The sequence below is a fragment of the Suillus fuscotomentosus genome (genome assembly GCF_016647785.1).
Source record: "Suillus fuscotomentosus strain FC203 chromosome Unknown F5891scaffold_11, whole genome shotgun sequence".
Lineage (NCBI taxonomy): Eukaryota > Fungi > Basidiomycota > Agaricomycetes > Boletales > Suillaceae > Suillus > Suillus fuscotomentosus.
The window spans coordinates 1128167-1143724 of NW_024539523.1; the positions used below are offsets into that span (position 1 = coordinate 1128167).

The following is a 15558-nucleotide window of genomic DNA, read 5'->3' on the forward strand; positions in this document are numbered from 1 at the left end:
ACATCATGGCCAGAATATCGAAGCTCTGAAATAGGTCAATCACTTCGAGAAGGCAGCCAGAAAGCAAGTGAACTCACGTCGCATTTTAGAACTCTCTGTGACATCCCCCCTTCCCGGAACTACAGGAGATGGACTTCAGCGACAAACACGGGGAAGTAAACTAGAACATTTGTAGGCCACGATTCTTGTGAGGATGGTTGCTCCGTAAATTTAGGCCCTGAGGTTGCGTCAAACAAGATGGCGTACAGCCTTTATTGACATTGTTCATCGAGCCACCTCCATTCCCATCGTCCTTGGCTGGACAAAAAGAGACGTTCGTACCTGACTTCATGATTTTTGGAGACCATTTAGCTTACACACATGCTGCGCTATCTTTCATGCGGAATGTTGACGTAGCGATTGTTTTTGGATTTAGCCTTCCTGGGATGGAGTATTAGAATTGTCATAGCTGACTTGATACATCAATGCGGAACAAACACTGCAATCGATTTTCAGGCGGGTGTTACGATACTGTCAGTCCGTGCAGGTGATGGGTTCAGCCCCGACAGAGGTAGCAAATCCAATCCAGCAACAGCACACCTGAGAGCTCTGTCCCAAGCTTCTTCGACCCGATATCCTCCCGCTCTCATGATTCCTTCACGATCCTTCCTCACTGCGTCGCTGTACATATCGTCGTACTGGTCCCGGATCGTGTAGAGATCGTCGTAAGCATACCAATCGTCCTGCAAGGGGACATGTGGTGGATCTGGAATAACAGTACTTTGAGCAGCGCGTGCACGCAGGAGTTGGGCATTGCTTCTTAGAACCGTGGTAGTAGTAGAACGAGCGGATGATCTCTTCATTGCTTCGGCACGAGATTTGGCGATGACCTTGGCAGCACTCTTTGTGCTAGTCTCGAGGCGATCGATGATCTCGCGTTGGGCTGTTTCTCGTTCTTCACGCTCTATCTCCTGTTCTCTTCGCAGCTCTAGTGCACGCTGTTCTTTCTCCTGGCGTTCTAGCTCTTCTTGTTCCTTTAAAGCTTGCGCGTATTGTTCTTCCCGCTGAGAGTTGAGTTCTATAAGAGCTGCGTTTTCACGTCGATGAGCGAGTATCCGAGCCTCAGTCTGAGCAATGTTGACGTCGTTGATAAGGTTGAAAGCTTGACGACATGAGTACGGCATGACACCGTCAAAGATGAAGTACTCACTGATATCTTCTACCTCTTCAAGATAATCATTGTAGGAGCGAAGATCGAAGAAGTCTTCGCGTCGTTTGTTGAACCTAGCCGTTCGTGGTAAGGTTCAGTTCTTGATACAAATATAAGATTGCTCACTCCTTGGCTATTCGTCTGCGCACGGCGACTTCTTTTTCCACAGTAAGGTCTTCAAAAGTCTGTGGAGTGAATGCAAGCTTTCGTAGGACTTTTTGGCAGATAGGACACGGTGCGGGTCCTAAGGTGAACAAGCGGTCGATGCACGACTCGCACCTACAGGATATTGGTATCAGCTTGTGTTTCTATGCGAACTTGGATGCATACATTTTGTGGTAACAAGAACTGACAAGAAGACGGAGCTTGGGGTTTAAGTACCGATCAGACTTGCATACAGGGCATTGGTCATCCATGGACTTGTGATTCCGTAGCATGTTAGTGGATGTGCTTGAAGGATAGAGACTACGACATACGAAATATTCTGTAGTTCGCCCAGATGCATCTTTAACGCCCCCGCTGAAAAGGGTAGAGGAAGTGCTCTGAACTTGAGGTGTGCTGGAGCGAGCGGTGTGTGCATTGGATGTTATGCCACCTTTCCGGACGGTCTTTCCTTTCAACCAGCCACCTGCGTTGGCGCGGTTTGACATAGCTTATAGATAAAGGGAAAAACAAGTTTTTGACACCAGGGTTGTGCAGCCGGGTGTTTGTGCGAGGTAATGCTGTGCAGTCATCAAACACGTGTATTTCATAATATACAGGGGGTATACATAGTACAAAGCTCCTCAGTTCAAGTTCTCTCATCCCATCTGGATCATCGCATCATTGATACAGTATTAGACTCTTCCGTTGGACCAGGTCACTGACATCCCTGCAGAGAATCTTAAAGGCTTCGCCTGTGCCAGAAGGGGGTTACGAACCTTGGCCCTCGCAAACCTGAGTGCCCTAGACTGCCAAGCTACCAATGGAAAGACCGCTGTTTGTTCATTATGCAATTATGACTCAGGGCTCTACCAAAGGTTGACGCCGCCGTGACTGTGCACGATATCGAATTATAAGACGTTCGAGGTCATTTGAGTTTGGACTCTGGACAGACCTGCTAGTAAAGCGTCGGATGAGTTGAATAGGACGTCCAGTGGGTGAGGGTAGTAAGATTACTTGTGGCACGAGCGCTTAAAGACTCGAAAAGGCTAAAAGTAATATAAAAGCAGAATGAAGCCGGACACTCGCTCGCTTACACGTCACGGGGCAACGGCCGAGGTGACGCTTGTCAGGATATTCAAGTTCTGTGAACTTCTGTCTCAGCAACCGTCGTATCCTACTTAGAACCGCACTCACGCTCAACTTATCTTCCTTCCTCTCTCTTCTCATCCACTCCCCTACTTCACAAATAATACGAGGCCTACCCACTGGCAGGCCTATCTCCACGCCTTTGCCTTCGCTAAGCTTGCCCTCTCCTTCTCAGCATTCATTCAGTCATCAATTCTCTCAAACTTTCGCGATTGCACCCCCGGCAGGGTGGAAGAGAAACCATCAATCTTTTTTCAGGTCCGTCATTTTGTATCATCCTGCGCTGTTATCACACCATAACTCTCAACTTCCAGTCCTTCATATCTTAGTTCAGTGAAAGGATGCACGATTCTGTAATGCAATCCTCCCGTTCGACCTCATTCGACGCCCCAGGTGGTGCGACTGGTAACTCGGTTGATGTTCGACTCTTTTGTGAACCGCAGGCCATGATCGGCCAGGGGCCTATCACCCCTCCTATGTCTCCTGGCAACAGCGAAGATAAACGAGAACCCAAACCCACAAATTATCTTCCAGAACAAGTTCAACACCCTGCCTTTACCGTCAACACTTCTACTCCAATGTGGCAGGAGCCACAGGTTCCCGTGGTAGCTCCAACACCTAAATCACCCGCAAGACCTCCTGCAAGGTTGTTGGAGGATGAAGCAGTTCATGTAGAGAGACGGGGTGTGCTCAGGCTGCTCGATTTTGAGGTGAAAGGCGCCCTCGGTTTGTGCCCGTGTCCTCCCAAGGTCAACACTTTCTTATTGTTGATTTGACAGGTACCGGCACTTTTGGGAGAGTGCTCTTAGTCCGCCTCAAGACAGCGAATACAGGATCTCAAAATATTTTCGCAATGAAAGTCTTGCGCAAAACCGAAATCGTACGCCTCCGCCAGATTGAACACGTCAACGCAGAGCGCTATATTCTCTCACGCGTGCGCCATCCATTCGTAGTGGACCTTTTTGCAACCTTTCAAGACAGTCTCAACATTTACATGTTGATGTCTTATGTTCCTGGTGGTGAACTATTCACCCATCTCCGACGGGCGGGCCGTTTCACTCCTGACGTTACTCGATTCTATCTCGCTAACATTATCCTCGCCCTCCAGTATTTACACTCCTTTAACATCATATATCGTGATCTCAAGCCCGAAAATCTACTCCTCGACTCTCGAGGCTATCTCCGACTCACTGATTTTGGTTTTGCGAAAATCGTCGACGACCGTACCTGGACTCTTTGTGGCACCCCTGAGTACCTTGCCCCAGAAATAATTCAGTCAGACGGTCATGGAAAAGCCGCGGATTGGTGGGCATGCGGTATTTTGTGTTACGAGATGCTAGTCGGCTACCCACCATTCTTTGATGAGACCGCCTACGGTATCTACGAGAAAATCCTACGAGGCAGTATTAATTGGCCACGCACCATGGATCGGCTATCTAAAGAACTGATCAAAGCGTTCTTACATCCTGACCGAAGTAAACGCCTTGGTAATATGATAGGTGGACCACAAGACATTCTCCACCATCCTTGGTTCCGAGGCGTTGATTGGGAAGCTTTGGAACGATGTGAAATCAAGGTGAGAAACACGATCAACTACCTCGAATTAAAATTTTTACCTCCACCGATCAAAGGCACCGATCATCCCCCACACGACGTCACTGGATGATACTCGTCATTTCTTGAACCTTCCCCACCCAACCCTCGAAGACATGCCCGGACTTGTCATGGAAGAAGCTCCTCCTCCTCTCCATCGGCGCTTTGACCCTATAACCTATCATTTCCTTGAATTCTAATCCGAGAACTCAGATTATTTATCGCTGCTCGACTTTCAGCTGATCTATAGCATAAACATTTCTCCATCTGTCTCCACCTGATTTTGCCTCTCTTCCACAGCCTCCATCTGTGTCCTTAGTTACCCTTGCATAGGATATCATCGGTGAGCCACCCAACCGACACCTCTGTTTTATCGTTCTGCTCTCCGTCTCGTATGTAGCTTTGATCTGTCATATGATGTATCATTCCTGTCGTTTTTGTATTGAGCCACCAAACGTCTTGAAACTATTTATTTAATCTTGAACTTTGACCTGTAGACACTGCGTGTTGTCCAAAAATTCCGACGGCTGAGGTTGGCGGAGATTCTGGGGGGTCCCCAAGGTTTCAGCCACGTCACCGCCACCAAATATCAGCCAGCCGATACTAAGTCGTAAACTTGATACTCTAAGTCGACGCTCCGCGCAACGATGGCAGATACTATAGCTATCGGCCGGGCCTCCTTGCCTTGATTTCCTCTTCGTATATACGGCGTCGACTTAACCCTTCAACACGCCTCAACGCATACCCAGCTGCAGACCTACCACATTAGTACATATAACGTTAACCCATAGCTAGGGTTTATGCGACGACAAAGGCAGCTCTAGCGTCGTTGGTTCTGCTAGCGCTGCTTGTCTCCAACCAACACAACCGACACCACATCACTCAAATTGTACGAGCCTTGCCTGCCTGCCATTTGAACATCTATCGTGGCCGTCGACTCGAGGATAATTACAAGTATGAAGACTCATGTATGGCTTGTAATATACATTGTCTTCCAAAGACTGTCCTTTGATCACCTGTTGGATCTGATTCATAGCGCCGCTTGTGTCCTTGCACTGTGTGTACACCAGCGGGTCTCTACCAGACCAGTTGAATAATCAGACTCCATGTCACGAGAAATGGATATGCTCGTCGTCAGCCAGGTCCAATCGCGAACAAGCTCATGTTCGAAGATGACTTAGATATCGATCAGGAATTTGAAACCTCACAACCTGCTGCCAAGTATGATTGTCCACCCTCACGGGCCTCACCTACTCTGGGCGACAATGAGTATTTTGATCGCGAGGCAGACGCTGATATCATCATGGGCATGGATGAGGATCCTGTTGACAGAGACTTTTATGTTGACGAGGATGTTCGTGTTGACGGAGACCCCATCCTTTGACAGAATTTTGGCATGCATCAAAGCGACGGAGAATACCCTTCCCGACCTGATTCCCCTCCTCTACACTTTCCAGCATCTGATGATGAGTCTCTCGACAATCAAAGTATACTTTCTCTCGATCTCGGCACTTCTGCTATCACACACGACGAGCATCACGAATGGGTTAGTACAGGTGAAGATATCGAGGGAGGTGACGAGCACGTTTGGGACCCAGAGGTGGATCCTGAATACTTATCAAACGATGCTGTCCTCGAGGATGGCCTTGCACAAGAAGACCAGAGCGAGCTGGAGGATATCCTCCCACATGCATTATCAGAACATCCGGCTCTTCTCAATGGTTACTTGACTGTGTTTGTCAATGCTGCATATCGACATGCAACACATGCAGACTCGGAGGCAACACTTACCCTTACTCATACAATAATGAACTCAACAAGGACATTTGCACTTTGATCCGCTCTGTGAGTCGAATGTATGCGCTTGCAGACTGCAGTGCGCCGGTATAAGTATAGTCAGACTTAGTAGTATTACTTGCTTAATCGAGACCCCACATACGCGGAGTTTGAAACTACCTTTGCTCTTGACGTCGTCCAAGTCGTTACCCATCATTCACAGTTGGTGAGTGTGTCGATCCTCAACAGCCATGCTGATCAAGTCGTTGCCCATTGTTCACAGGATGATGTGAGTGTATCGACCCTCATTTGAGCAACAGCCACATTGCCCACTGATCTTCAACAGCCATGCTGATCCAAGTCGCCCACTGTTCGCAGAGAGTGAGTGTATTGATCCTCCTTCGAACAACAGCCATGCTGATACAAGTCATTGCTCACCGTTCGCAGTTTGTTTGTGAGTGTGTCGATCCTCAACACCCACGCTGATCAAGTCATTGCCCACTCTTCGCAGAGAGTGAGTGTATTGACCCTCGTTCGAGCAACAGCCATGCTGATTAAGTCATTGCCCACTCTTCGCAGAGAGTGAGTGTATCTGTCCTCCAAGCTCGAACCATGCTGAGTCAAGTCATTGCCCACCGTTCGCAGGAAGTCAGTGTGTCGACCCTCATTCGAGCAACAGCCATGCTGACTCTCCAAGTCGTTGCCCACCGTTCTCAGGAAGTGAGTGTATGTCCTCCTACGAGCTCGAACCATGCTGAGTCAAGTCATTGCCCACTGTTTGCAGGAAGTGAGTGTGTCATTACCCACAGGTCACAGGCTCACATGGGTGCGGGTAAGGGTGCGGGTGCGAGTGAGGTCTCCGACACCTTAGGGTTTACCCGTATAGATCCTTAATTATACTTGTATCTAGCACGGAGGAGCAGTCTGCTACCGCAATTGTATGATATATTGGGTGGCCACCAGCTGAATTTGACCGCGGCCGTACGCGTGCAGCAGGAGTGCTATATATATATAATTACAGCACTCCTATATATTAATATTATATATATGTGTATATATAATATATAAAGCTCGCGAGGTCGCCCTATCGAGGATAGGCCATGGTTTCAGCCGGTGTCGACGAGAGCGCGAAACCTTGACTGCTACGTAGAGGAAATGCGACAAAACCGCCATGTTGACGCCGGTGTCCAACGAAGGCGCTGACGTGGCTGAAACCTAACCTAGGGTCAGGTTCTACCCTCGTTTCATACAGCCGAAATTTTTGATAACACGCAGTGAGATGGGCATGGCTCCTTCCGCATGTAAGAATAGGCGATGTCTTTGATTGATTGTCCTTATTGAATCCTAAAGGCGTTGTCAAATAGAACCAAACAGCCGCCTTGAGATGCCGAAAGGAAAAAGTTTCCTAAAATCACAATGGCTCGCAGACGCAAAAATCGCACACATTTGAAGGGTGCAGGGGCAACTGTACAACGCGCGAACGACGGTGAACCTAGGTCCTTCATCATCAAACATGGACAAGTGGGTTCTTCCCTCACGCAGCTCGTTCGCGATCTGCGAAAAGTTATGGAACCAAATACCGCGAGTCGTCTAAAGGTGAGCCCTACCAATCTTGTGTTTCAAACGTCTTTGAACATCTGAGTGCAGGAACGTAACCGTAACAAACTAAAAGACTACCTGACTATGGCTCCTGCACTCGGGGTCACGCATTTGCTAGCTCTTACTGTCACAGACGTCGCGCCCTCACTGCGCATGGTTCGACTTCCCGCGGGACCTACTCTTAGCTTCCGTGTGGAACGTTACAGCCTGATGAAAGACATCTTGAAAACTTCTCGATCCTCACGAAGCATGGGGATGGAGTACCTCACCGCCCCATTGGTAAGTGACATATTGTAGCTTCGATCATCAGTCTCATACAACCATGATAACTTTATAGGTCGTCCTCGCTTCCTTCCCTCCACCCTCTCCCGAAACGCCCCCACATCTTCCACTGCTCATGAAATCCTTCCAATCTCTTTTCCCTCCACTATCCCCCAACTCAATGTCGCTCTCCAATTGCCGTCGGATCGTCCTGATAGCATACAACGCCGACAGAGGAACCGTCGAATTCAGGCACTATGTTATCACTGTAAAACCATACGGCATCTCAAAGCGCGTCCGACGCGTGCTCGAAGGTGCCCCCAAAAAATCGTTGGCCAACCCCTCCAGTGGGTTCTTGGACCTTGGAAACGAGAAGGATGTCGCGGACTTCTTGCTTAGAAAAAGAGGAGAGCCTAGCCCAGGGAGCGACGGGTATGAGTCTGCGGCATCGTCAGCTTCGAGTGCTGCTGGCGATGACGGGGATGCGGTGTCGTTGGCAGATGATTATGTTGGGCGGAATAACAAGAAGGGGCAAAAGAAGGCTGTTCGACTGAGTGAAGTTGGCCCGAGGATGGAGCTCAAGCTGATTAAAATTTCTGAAGGCCTTCCAGGGAAGGAAGGCGCTGTGCTGTATCATGAATTCGGTGCGTTGCAAATCAATCATATAATAATGCAACGGTAATTGATCGGTTTATCGTGTAGTCAAAAAATCAAAAGCCGAAGCTGCTGCACTCAAGGCTTCTCATGTCGCTAAGGAGAGATTGCGAAAGCAAAGAAGGGAGGAACAAGAAACCAATGTGCAACGGAAGAAAGCAGAAAAAGAACAAGGGTCGCGAAAGAACCAAGAGGGTTCTGATGAGGAAGCCAGTGACGCTGAGGCTGACGAATCTGACCAGGAAGCTCATGATGAGTGGGATGAAGATGAGGAGATAAGTGAAGTAGGTGGCAGCGATGATGAACCAGGGAGCGATGAAGAGGAAAGTGAGGATGAACCCGAAGAAAGACCGCCTACCAAGAAGGTTCGAATACGAGGAAAACGGTGAACTATGAAGTATGTTTCTCACGTTGGAGTATATTTACGATGATTTGACCCTGAGTGGGGGATACGATATGTATGGAAATCGGACAGCATCTCATCCTCTTCCGCTCGTGATAGAGTGAGGTGGTGATGGTGACTAATGTTCAGATTCTCAAGCTTCAAGCTTCAAGAGCGTCCCGTGTTCAGTACATAAGCCAGGTTGTATTTAACGCGCACTATCGAGCCGTGGATACATGAAAATGAGTGGGGACAATACATCTTCAATATATAAGTACGACAGACTCTTCTGTCTGTGCTCCACCTGTGCCCGTGCTGAGCGCTGAGCTCCACCTGTCGTCTAAATTGGTCTAGCGCCATGTGCGCTTGACGTCTATCGATCATTGTCCTCCTAACTACATACTCCTGTTCTAACTCATGCAGATACATACTAAGCTAGATAGATTATTATGCTAATGTACGCGCTTTTGAGTTATCAGCCAAGAAGGATGTAGTATCATTTTGCCTGTATATGTCGTGCAAAGACTGCATAGGATATTGCTGCGAGTTTCTGTGTTCTAATCCACTTCCCCCTCCAAGAACAGTTGAGATGTAATCTCGATTGTGTCGACTACTCGTCATGCGAATGAAGACCATGTAAAAGGCAATCGAGATGATCGGGACGTTCTAGTTGATCTCAGCTTAGTGATATCGATAACAAATGTTAACAGCCGAATTACCAAGTCTGCCATAACATACAGTCCGTTGTTCGAGAGGACGAAACATATGATCGAGGAGCAGAGCGCTGCAGAGTACAAAATAGCAGCATCTAGGAACACGCGCAATAAAGGCATCTTCCTCTTTGTAGCGCGGATTCCGGAGACCTTACGTTCGCTCTTCCAGATGCGATAGGCTAACAGTCCTAACATCAGGGTAATGAGACCCAACATCGCGCATACGCAGAAGTGTGCTTACCTGAACTAAGCAAATTTGTTGCAAGTGTCAAGGCCATGAACGTCGCGACCAAATGTCCAGTCTTTTTGGTGAAGACATTGTTAGTACTCGACGCTTGCGAAAAGTCATAGAGCGTAACAACGCCGAACGCTTCCAGGCAACATCAGAGCACATCACTTCGCAAGTATGATTGCAACAAACCTGCGATACCACACCACAATATGCAAGGTATAATAATAATCCATACAGATTGCCACACAATGTAACATCGATAAATCTTTTGATCGAGGAGGAATTCTATAAGCCGCGGGTTTCAAGCTTGCAGATTAAAATTTGAACCCACCACCACACCGTCGCCAAGCAGGGTTTGTAAGACGAGTATCGCATTCTTGACTACAAGCGTTTCTTCGGAAATGTCTGCAAAAAACGCCGCTGGGCCGCCTGGAAACGTGTCACGTTGCTTCACTAGTCCATCTTCAATACGAATGATGCCTACGACCATGTGCTTGGGAAGCTTCAGCGAATGTCACTGGACGCAAGCGGTGAGAGACACTGACCACGGTACTCAGTAAGAACAATAGGGTGGCAACTGCAACAGCTGGTCGATTGACGTCGCGTGTGCGACGTTTGTAGATGATTATCCAGATAGTACCTAAAAACATTAGGACTGAAAAGCCTAAAGAACGCTAGCTTGGTGGACATGAGACGGGAAAACTCATTGCAATACACACCATATAAAATGCCTTCTAGCACTGATGACATGATGACAGCGGTATCCAGCGGGATACCTGGTGAAGCGGCCATGACGCAAATACCAATGCTTAGGGATGCACGACGCTGTGGACACTAGTTGGACGTTATATCCAAGTATTCGGCTCAAGCTTGCGACTCAGGGATCAGTTAATTGCGACGCACCTTACTGCAGGTTCATCCTCGGCATTTTGGAAAATTAGAAGCTACTTGAAACACCAAGCGACACAAGCACCGTACTTCTTGGCCTTTTTCACTGCTTACCGCCGGGTAAATTCCCCAAAAGGATTGGTCGTAAGAACGGTGACACCAACTTGCCGTCAACTTCAAGTTCAACGTTATCACAAGGCAATCATAAGTTGAAAAAGTAGATGCCTCGTAGCTTGACTAGCCTTATTTTGGCATTATCGTACTCGTCGGTGAAATAGCCTACAACGCAAGTAGTGCAAGCTTAGCGGCAAGTGGAGATACTTTGTCGAGAAATTTACTGCAAGAAGTCACGTGACATCGCGCGGAATTCAGGGGTGGTTGAACGTGAGTTGGTTGAGTTTGTACCTGCGCGGTCCTGCGGCTCAGCGGCCCTAAACGAGTGCTGTAAAGTGCCGTCTTGGCCCTGCCCACGTCACATGTTTGATTCCGCCTTAGTGCTCAAGCGCTTATCCAACTCGACTGTGCTCCGTCGTGCCCTTCGCGAGTGCAGCAGTTAGCAACCAGCCGCCTGATCGACGCGAGCCGTAGCTGTAACCCAGCGATGATAGGTAGAGAACTCGTGAAAGGACGTGTCGTGGCGTGCAGAAGGATGTATCATGCTGTTGGCAGGAAAAAGAGATGTACAGGTATTGGGTGGGCGGCCAACGTTCCAATGATGAGGGAAGGAACAGCTTCTCCGTTCCACCAACCCAGGAATGATTAATGATTCCACGTCTTGTTCTTGCTGATGGGTGTTGCTGATTCAAATACCACCGCGCAGCCGGGTCGCATAACTGCACTAGTACTATGATGACGGGTTCTCTCGATCATTTTATGTCAGGGAGGTGATGTGGTGATAATCAAGTAAAAGAACGTGATGTGGGCACATGACACGATGTCTATGATGGAATACTCGTATTAATATATTTAACGTAGATCACAGAAGTGAGTCCGTAATTAAATTAAGTAGATAGTCCATGATTGTATCAATGAAGGAGACAATAAATCAAAGACAACATGTAGTCTGTACAGTGGAGGAAGCCAGAAGAAACCTGGTCTGTTAGACGTACTCGTATGTGCGGGACTTGGACTATGGGTGGCGACCTTCAACTTCTTGGGAATAATTCCAGGTCGTAGGGGACAATGAAGGAGGTCGTCGTGTCGTTTGACGCGTCGTCGAGATATGGTCGTAGGGGACCTCTAACTCATCGAAGAGCTGATATGTCGGCGCGTAGTATGTGTGGGGCCCTCAACCTCGTGGATAATGTGACTCCATGTCGTAGGGGACAGCGAGGGAGGTTATTGAATGTCGAGTCGTAGGGGACCTGACACCAGACGTGTTGGAAAAGATGCGTCATCTATTTTCTAACATGGGGATATCAGTAAGAGAGGTAGGAGTATGAGTGGGCTACTCACTGTTCGTAGACATCATGCGGAGTTCAGCAGCCGATAGGATGCCGATACTGTGGTCGTGCTAGTAGGGTGTGTTGTGGCTGACGTTTTGGTGACTGTGAGGGGTTATCGTCAAGAATAGGAGGCTCCATGTTTCGAAGTACGGTGTCGATAGCATCGTCGTGTAGGGTGTGTCGTAGTTGAAATTCCGAGGATTGATAGCTTCGATATTTCGGAGTGGAGTGTTGGTGGTGTTGCGGTGCTGGTGACTGGAACTGTCGTCTGTGTTATCTTGTAACATGTGTTTCGATGGCTGAGAGATATTGTCGTCGAGAGTATGAGCATCTGCTCTGAGAGCGTCAACTTGAATAGCGTGGTTGTTGTCGAGAGTAAGCGCTTCTAATTTGTGCAGTAGAGCGTCAATAGCGTGGTTGTCGTCAAGAGCAAGTGCGTCGATAGTGAAATTTTCGTTGGGAGAGACGAGAGCCTCCGATTTTTGAAGTAGAGCATCGATAGCGTGGTTGCTGTCGAGAGCAAGTATATCGATAGTGAAATTTTTGTTGAGAGCGACAAGAACCTCCGATTTTTGAAGTAGAGCGTCGAGAGCGTGGTCGCCGTCGAGAGCAAGTGCGTCGATAGTGAAGTTTTCTTTGGAAGCGACAAGAGCCTCTGAGTTTTGAAGTAGAGCGTCGATAGCGTGGTTGCTGTCGAGAGCAAGTGCGTCGATAGTGAACTTTTCGTTGAGAGAAACAAGGGCCTCTGAGTTTTGAAGTAGAGCGTCGATAGCGTGGTTGCTATCGAGAGCAAGTGCGTCGATAGTGGACTTTTCGTTGAGAAAAACAAGGGCCTCTGAGTTTTGAAGTAGAGCGTCGATAGTGGGGTTTTCATATACAGTGATAAGAGCCTCTGATTTTTGAAGTAGAGCGTCGATAGCGTAGTTGTCGAGAGTCAGAGCTTTTGATTTTTGCGGTAGAGCATCGATAGCGTGATCGTGCAGATGTGGCTGAAATTTGGATAATTGAGAGGGAACATTGTCGAGAGAAAGAGCTACCATTTTTCGAACTAGGTCGTCGATGGCATGTTCGTGTACTACGGTGCGTTGAGGTTGACATTTTGGTGAATGAGGGGAACCATTGTCGACGTGTGGCCGAATAATTGATAAATGAGAAGGTACATGGTCCAGAAGAAGAGTTGAGAGGCGAGAGGGTGGATCGTCGAAGGATACATTATCGAGAGAGAGAGTCGAATTGAAGTGAGAGGGTACATTGATGAGAGGAGATAGATGAGAAGGTACATCGTCGAGAGAAAGAGCTGACATTGCTCTTGTTAGATTGTCGTCGATAGTGCGAGAGTCGTATTCAGAAGGTACATCGGCGAGAGAAATAGTTGAAATGTGAGAAGATACATCGTCGAGAAAGTATGTTGAGATGTGAGACGGTACATTGTCGAGATAAAGAGCTGACATTGCTCTTGTTAGATTGTCGTCGATAGTGCGAGAGTCGTATTCAGAAGGTACATCGGCGAGAGAAATAGTTGAAATGTGAGAAGATACATCGTCGAGAAAGTATGTTGAGATGTGAGACGGTACATTGTCGAGATAAAGAGCTGACATTGCTCTTGTTAGATTGTCGATAGTGTGAGTGTCATATTTGACGTGCAAGGTATCTTCAGGCTCGTCGTCCGTAAGGCACTGTGCTGTAATCTGACAGTCTTCCTATAGATCAAAACATTAGTTGACGGAAGTCGGAGAAAATCTCGCCGTCTCTTACCTCGTAGAAAGTGCTTTCGTCAGCAAGCGAATCAAGGTCTGTGGTGTCCGAGACGCAGTCGCCGAAGAAGACGTCCTCGTCTAAGTACTCATCACTGGCTATGAGCGTCGTGTCAGAATCAATTATAAATAAGCCTTCGGTGGGGCCGTCAAAGGCGGGTTCAATTGATTCAGTCACTGCGCGCGACGAGGATGGCTGAACTGGTGTTCCAAAAGTCTTGGTTGTTGCGATAGCATCCGCAATCTTGTCGCCAGCAAAAGGTGCGTTGGGCTCGACGGCATTGTCCACGTCCTTGTGAGCGGGGACGCATTGGAAATCGTCGCTGAGGAATTGTCGAGCAGCTTTAGCGGTGGCTAGAAGAAGGACAGCTGTCGAGGAGCAGACAGTGGATGTGACGAGGCTAATGGAAACCTTCTCTGATCTGGATATGACCTGAATAGTGCGGTCGATGACAATTTCTTTGAAGAAAGCGGCTGTAAGATAGCCTCGGAGAGCAACACGGGCGGTACGGGTCAAGGTGGTAGTAGAGATCATCATGACGAATGAATGTAGGATCGTAAAGAAATTGGCGGGCGTGAAATGATGATTGGCGGAACTGACTGAGGAATATCAGTGCAGCGACAAACACGAGGTATTTATACTCCAGGTTTAAACCTTATTTGCACCAGCTTTGCAGACCAATAAACAGAGACGATCGCGACGCGACGTTTGTCACGTGTTTAAAAAATCAACCATATATAACTTCGGTGACTGGAAGATGAATGTCATAAGTATCCCCCCGGGCACAACTCTATAGAATTAGATTACATACCAAAGGCGAGGTAGGCTTGATTTACATCAGGCTTGTTCCTTCGTCAAGGAGAAGCTGGGTCAATATATGATTCAGACGACTGAGAATGGTCGTGGTTGGATCGACGTATCGCCGTTCTAATACCATGGCTATAAGTCCTGAATATATTCACAATTAGTAAACCACGGGTGGGATATAAATTATCTATGGGGTACGGAGAGGTGAATATGGGTTTATGAAGACTACTTATGACTGAGACGGGGTGTTGGTACTGCGAACACTTCCAAACCAATCCTGCCAAATATTCTCGGCTCTCATTTTCACCCCCTCCCAATTGTCTAAGGCAGGCCGAACATCGAGATAGAAAGAGACATTATTTGACGATGGCCCTGCCCCCCGTCCGGTATAGAAGTCGATCACGTATCTGATCCGTGTTCCGCATCGTTCGACCACCCAGTCATGACGATCGAAGGGAGCAGAGTACCTGCAAAACAAAATTAGCATTCCCCGTAAGAACTGTAGGCTAGAGCACGTACCCGAGTAAGGTCATGAGTCGAGCTTTGGGGGTGAGGTCATTAGGTCTGCCCTTAAAGGTTACGAGCTTTACTCCCCCGCACTTTTCACCACCTCTCCCAGATTCCCATTTCATCAGCTCTGACCAGGCACGTTCATTTACGGCATTATGGATAGGAATGATGGTCTTCATATCTGGAGCATGCGGATTATGATTCTTGCGCGCCATGGCAGCAAAAAACTGAGCTTCCGATGGGTATACCCAATTACCATTGTCTGTTCGGGGTATCGAAGAAACCTCACGTTCAGTCGAGAGCGAAGATGTGTTGACTGGATGTGTAGGGCTACTCCCTGGCAAGACGGAGGCCCATGTTGTACGAGATTTGTGGTCGACAGGACAGGACTGGTCAGAAGAATGACTACCGTGGTCGACCGGACATTTGTCTGCCATGGCACAAGTAAAGATAGCCTTGATGAG

General features: G+C 48.0%; 7 protein-coding genes across 7 annotated transcripts; 3 read left to right on the plus strand and 4 right to left on the minus strand.

The window, feature by feature from the left end:
* Nucleotides 1–417: 417 nt before the first annotated feature.
* On the minus strand, nucleotides 418–1914 carry F5891DRAFT_1105062 (CDK-activating kinase assembly factor MAT1-domain-containing protein). The gene is made up of 5 exons (XM_041363642.1): nucleotides 1666–1914; nucleotides 1520–1608; nucleotides 1316–1468; nucleotides 1190–1263; nucleotides 418–1141 (listed from the first exon to the last, which is right to left on the minus strand). The coding sequence occupies exons 1-5, from the start codon at nucleotides 1837–1839 to the stop codon at nucleotides 492–494; spliced, it is 1140 nt and encodes a 379-aa protein (XP_041229695.1). The 5' UTR covers nucleotides 1840–1914; the 3' UTR covers nucleotides 418–491.
* Nucleotides 1915–2925: 1011 nt separating this feature from the next.
* Nucleotides 2926–4272, plus strand: F5891DRAFT_946027 (cyclic AMP-dependent protein kinase catalytic subunit; the record flags this gene model as incomplete). Its single annotated transcript, XM_041374651.1, has 3 exons — nucleotides 2926–3205; nucleotides 3259–4055; nucleotides 4111–4272. The coding sequence occupies 3 exons, from the start codon at nucleotides 2926–2928 to the stop codon at nucleotides 4270–4272; spliced, it is 1239 nt and encodes a 412-aa protein (XP_041229696.1).
* A 637-nt stretch (nucleotides 4273–4909) lies between these two features.
* On the plus strand, nucleotides 4910–5869 carry F5891DRAFT_67421 (uncharacterized protein). The gene has a single exon (XM_041372743.1). The coding sequence runs from the start codon at nucleotides 5296–5298 to the stop codon at nucleotides 5800–5802; it is 507 nt and encodes a 168-aa protein (XP_041229697.1). The 5' UTR covers nucleotides 4910–5295; the 3' UTR covers nucleotides 5803–5869.
* Nucleotides 5870–7235: 1366 nt separating this feature from the next.
* Nucleotides 7236–9165, plus strand: F5891DRAFT_1162892 (Brix-domain-containing protein). The gene is made up of 4 exons (XM_041365305.1): nucleotides 7236–7444; nucleotides 7496–7726; nucleotides 7785–8352; nucleotides 8411–9165. Exons 1-4 carry the CDS (start codon nucleotides 7265–7267, stop codon nucleotides 8749–8751), a joined length of 1320 nt encoding a protein of 439 aa, XP_041229698.1. The 5' UTR covers nucleotides 7236–7264; the 3' UTR covers nucleotides 8752–9165.
* F5891DRAFT_1209245 (uncharacterized protein) lies at nucleotides 8832–10481 on the minus strand (the record flags this gene model as incomplete). The annotated part of the gene is made up of 7 exons (XM_041369130.1): nucleotides 8832–9410; nucleotides 9464–9645; nucleotides 9699–9827; nucleotides 9879–9974; nucleotides 10029–10182; nucleotides 10235–10353; nucleotides 10409–10481. 7 exons carry the CDS (start codon nucleotides 10479–10481, stop codon nucleotides 9192–9194), a joined length of 972 nt encoding a protein of 323 aa, XP_041229699.1. The 3' UTR covers nucleotides 8832–9191.
* Nucleotides 10482–12038: 1557 nt separating this feature from the next.
* Nucleotides 12039–14377, minus strand: F5891DRAFT_67581 (uncharacterized protein). Its single transcript, XM_041372752.1, has 2 exons — nucleotides 13778–14377; nucleotides 12039–13722 (listed from the first exon to the last, which is right to left on the minus strand). The coding sequence occupies exons 1-2, from the start codon at nucleotides 14312–14314 to the stop codon at nucleotides 12091–12093; spliced, it is 2169 nt and encodes a 722-aa protein (XP_041229700.1). The 5' UTR covers nucleotides 14315–14377; the 3' UTR covers nucleotides 12039–12090.
* A 287-nt stretch (nucleotides 14378–14664) lies between these two features.
* Nucleotides 14665–15549, minus strand: F5891DRAFT_1016695 (cytochrome c/c1 heme lyase-domain-containing protein). The gene is made up of 2 exons (XM_041360957.1): nucleotides 15104–15549; nucleotides 14665–15051 (listed from the first exon to the last, which is right to left on the minus strand). The coding sequence occupies exons 1-2, from the start codon at nucleotides 15529–15531 to the stop codon at nucleotides 14814–14816; spliced, it is 666 nt and encodes a 221-aa protein (XP_041229701.1). The 5' UTR covers nucleotides 15532–15549; the 3' UTR covers nucleotides 14665–14813.
* Between the last annotated feature and the right edge of the window lie 9 nt (nucleotides 15550–15558).

Coding starts and splice junctions, on each gene's coding strand:
- F5891DRAFT_1105062 (XM_041363642.1), bottom strand. CDS start 1,839: ATGTCAAACCGCGCCAACGCAGGTGGCTGGTTGAAAGGAAAGACCGTC. Junction 1,469..1,519: donor AGTTCTTGTTACCACAAAAT/GTATGCATCCAA, acceptor AATATCCTGTAG/GTGCGAGTCGTGCATCGACC. Junction 1,142..1,189: donor TGAAGAGGTAGAAGATATCA/GTGAGTACTTCA, acceptor CATGTCGTCAAG/CTTTCAACCTTATCAACGAC.
- F5891DRAFT_67421 (XM_041372743.1), top strand. CDS start 5,296: ATGATTGTCCACCCTCACGGGCCTCACCTACTCTGGGCGACAATGAGT.
- F5891DRAFT_1162892 (XM_041365305.1), top strand. CDS start 7,265: ATGGCTCGCAGACGCAAAAATCGCACACATTTGAAGGGTGCAGGGGCA. Junction 7,445..7,495: donor ATACCGCGAGTCGTCTAAAG/GTGAGCCCTACC, acceptor ATCTGAGTGCAG/GAACGTAACCGTAACAAACT. Junction 7,727..7,784: donor AGTACCTCACCGCCCCATTG/GTAAGTGACATA, acceptor ATAACTTTATAG/GTCGTCCTCGCTTCCTTCCC.
- F5891DRAFT_67581 (XM_041372752.1), bottom strand. CDS start 14,314: ATGATGATCTCTACTACCACCTTGACCCGTACCGCCCGTGTTGCTCTC. Junction 13,723..13,777: donor ACGAAAGCACTTTCTACGAG/GTAAGAGACGGC, acceptor TTTGATCTATAG/GAAGACTGTCAGATTACAGC.
- F5891DRAFT_1016695 (XM_041360957.1), bottom strand. CDS start 15,531: ATGGCAGACAAATGTCCGGTCGACCACGGTAGTCATTCTTCTGACCAG. Junction 15,052..15,103: donor CGACTCATGACCTTACTCGG/GTACGTGCTCTA, acceptor TTTGTTTTGCAG/GTACTCTGCTCCCTTCGATC.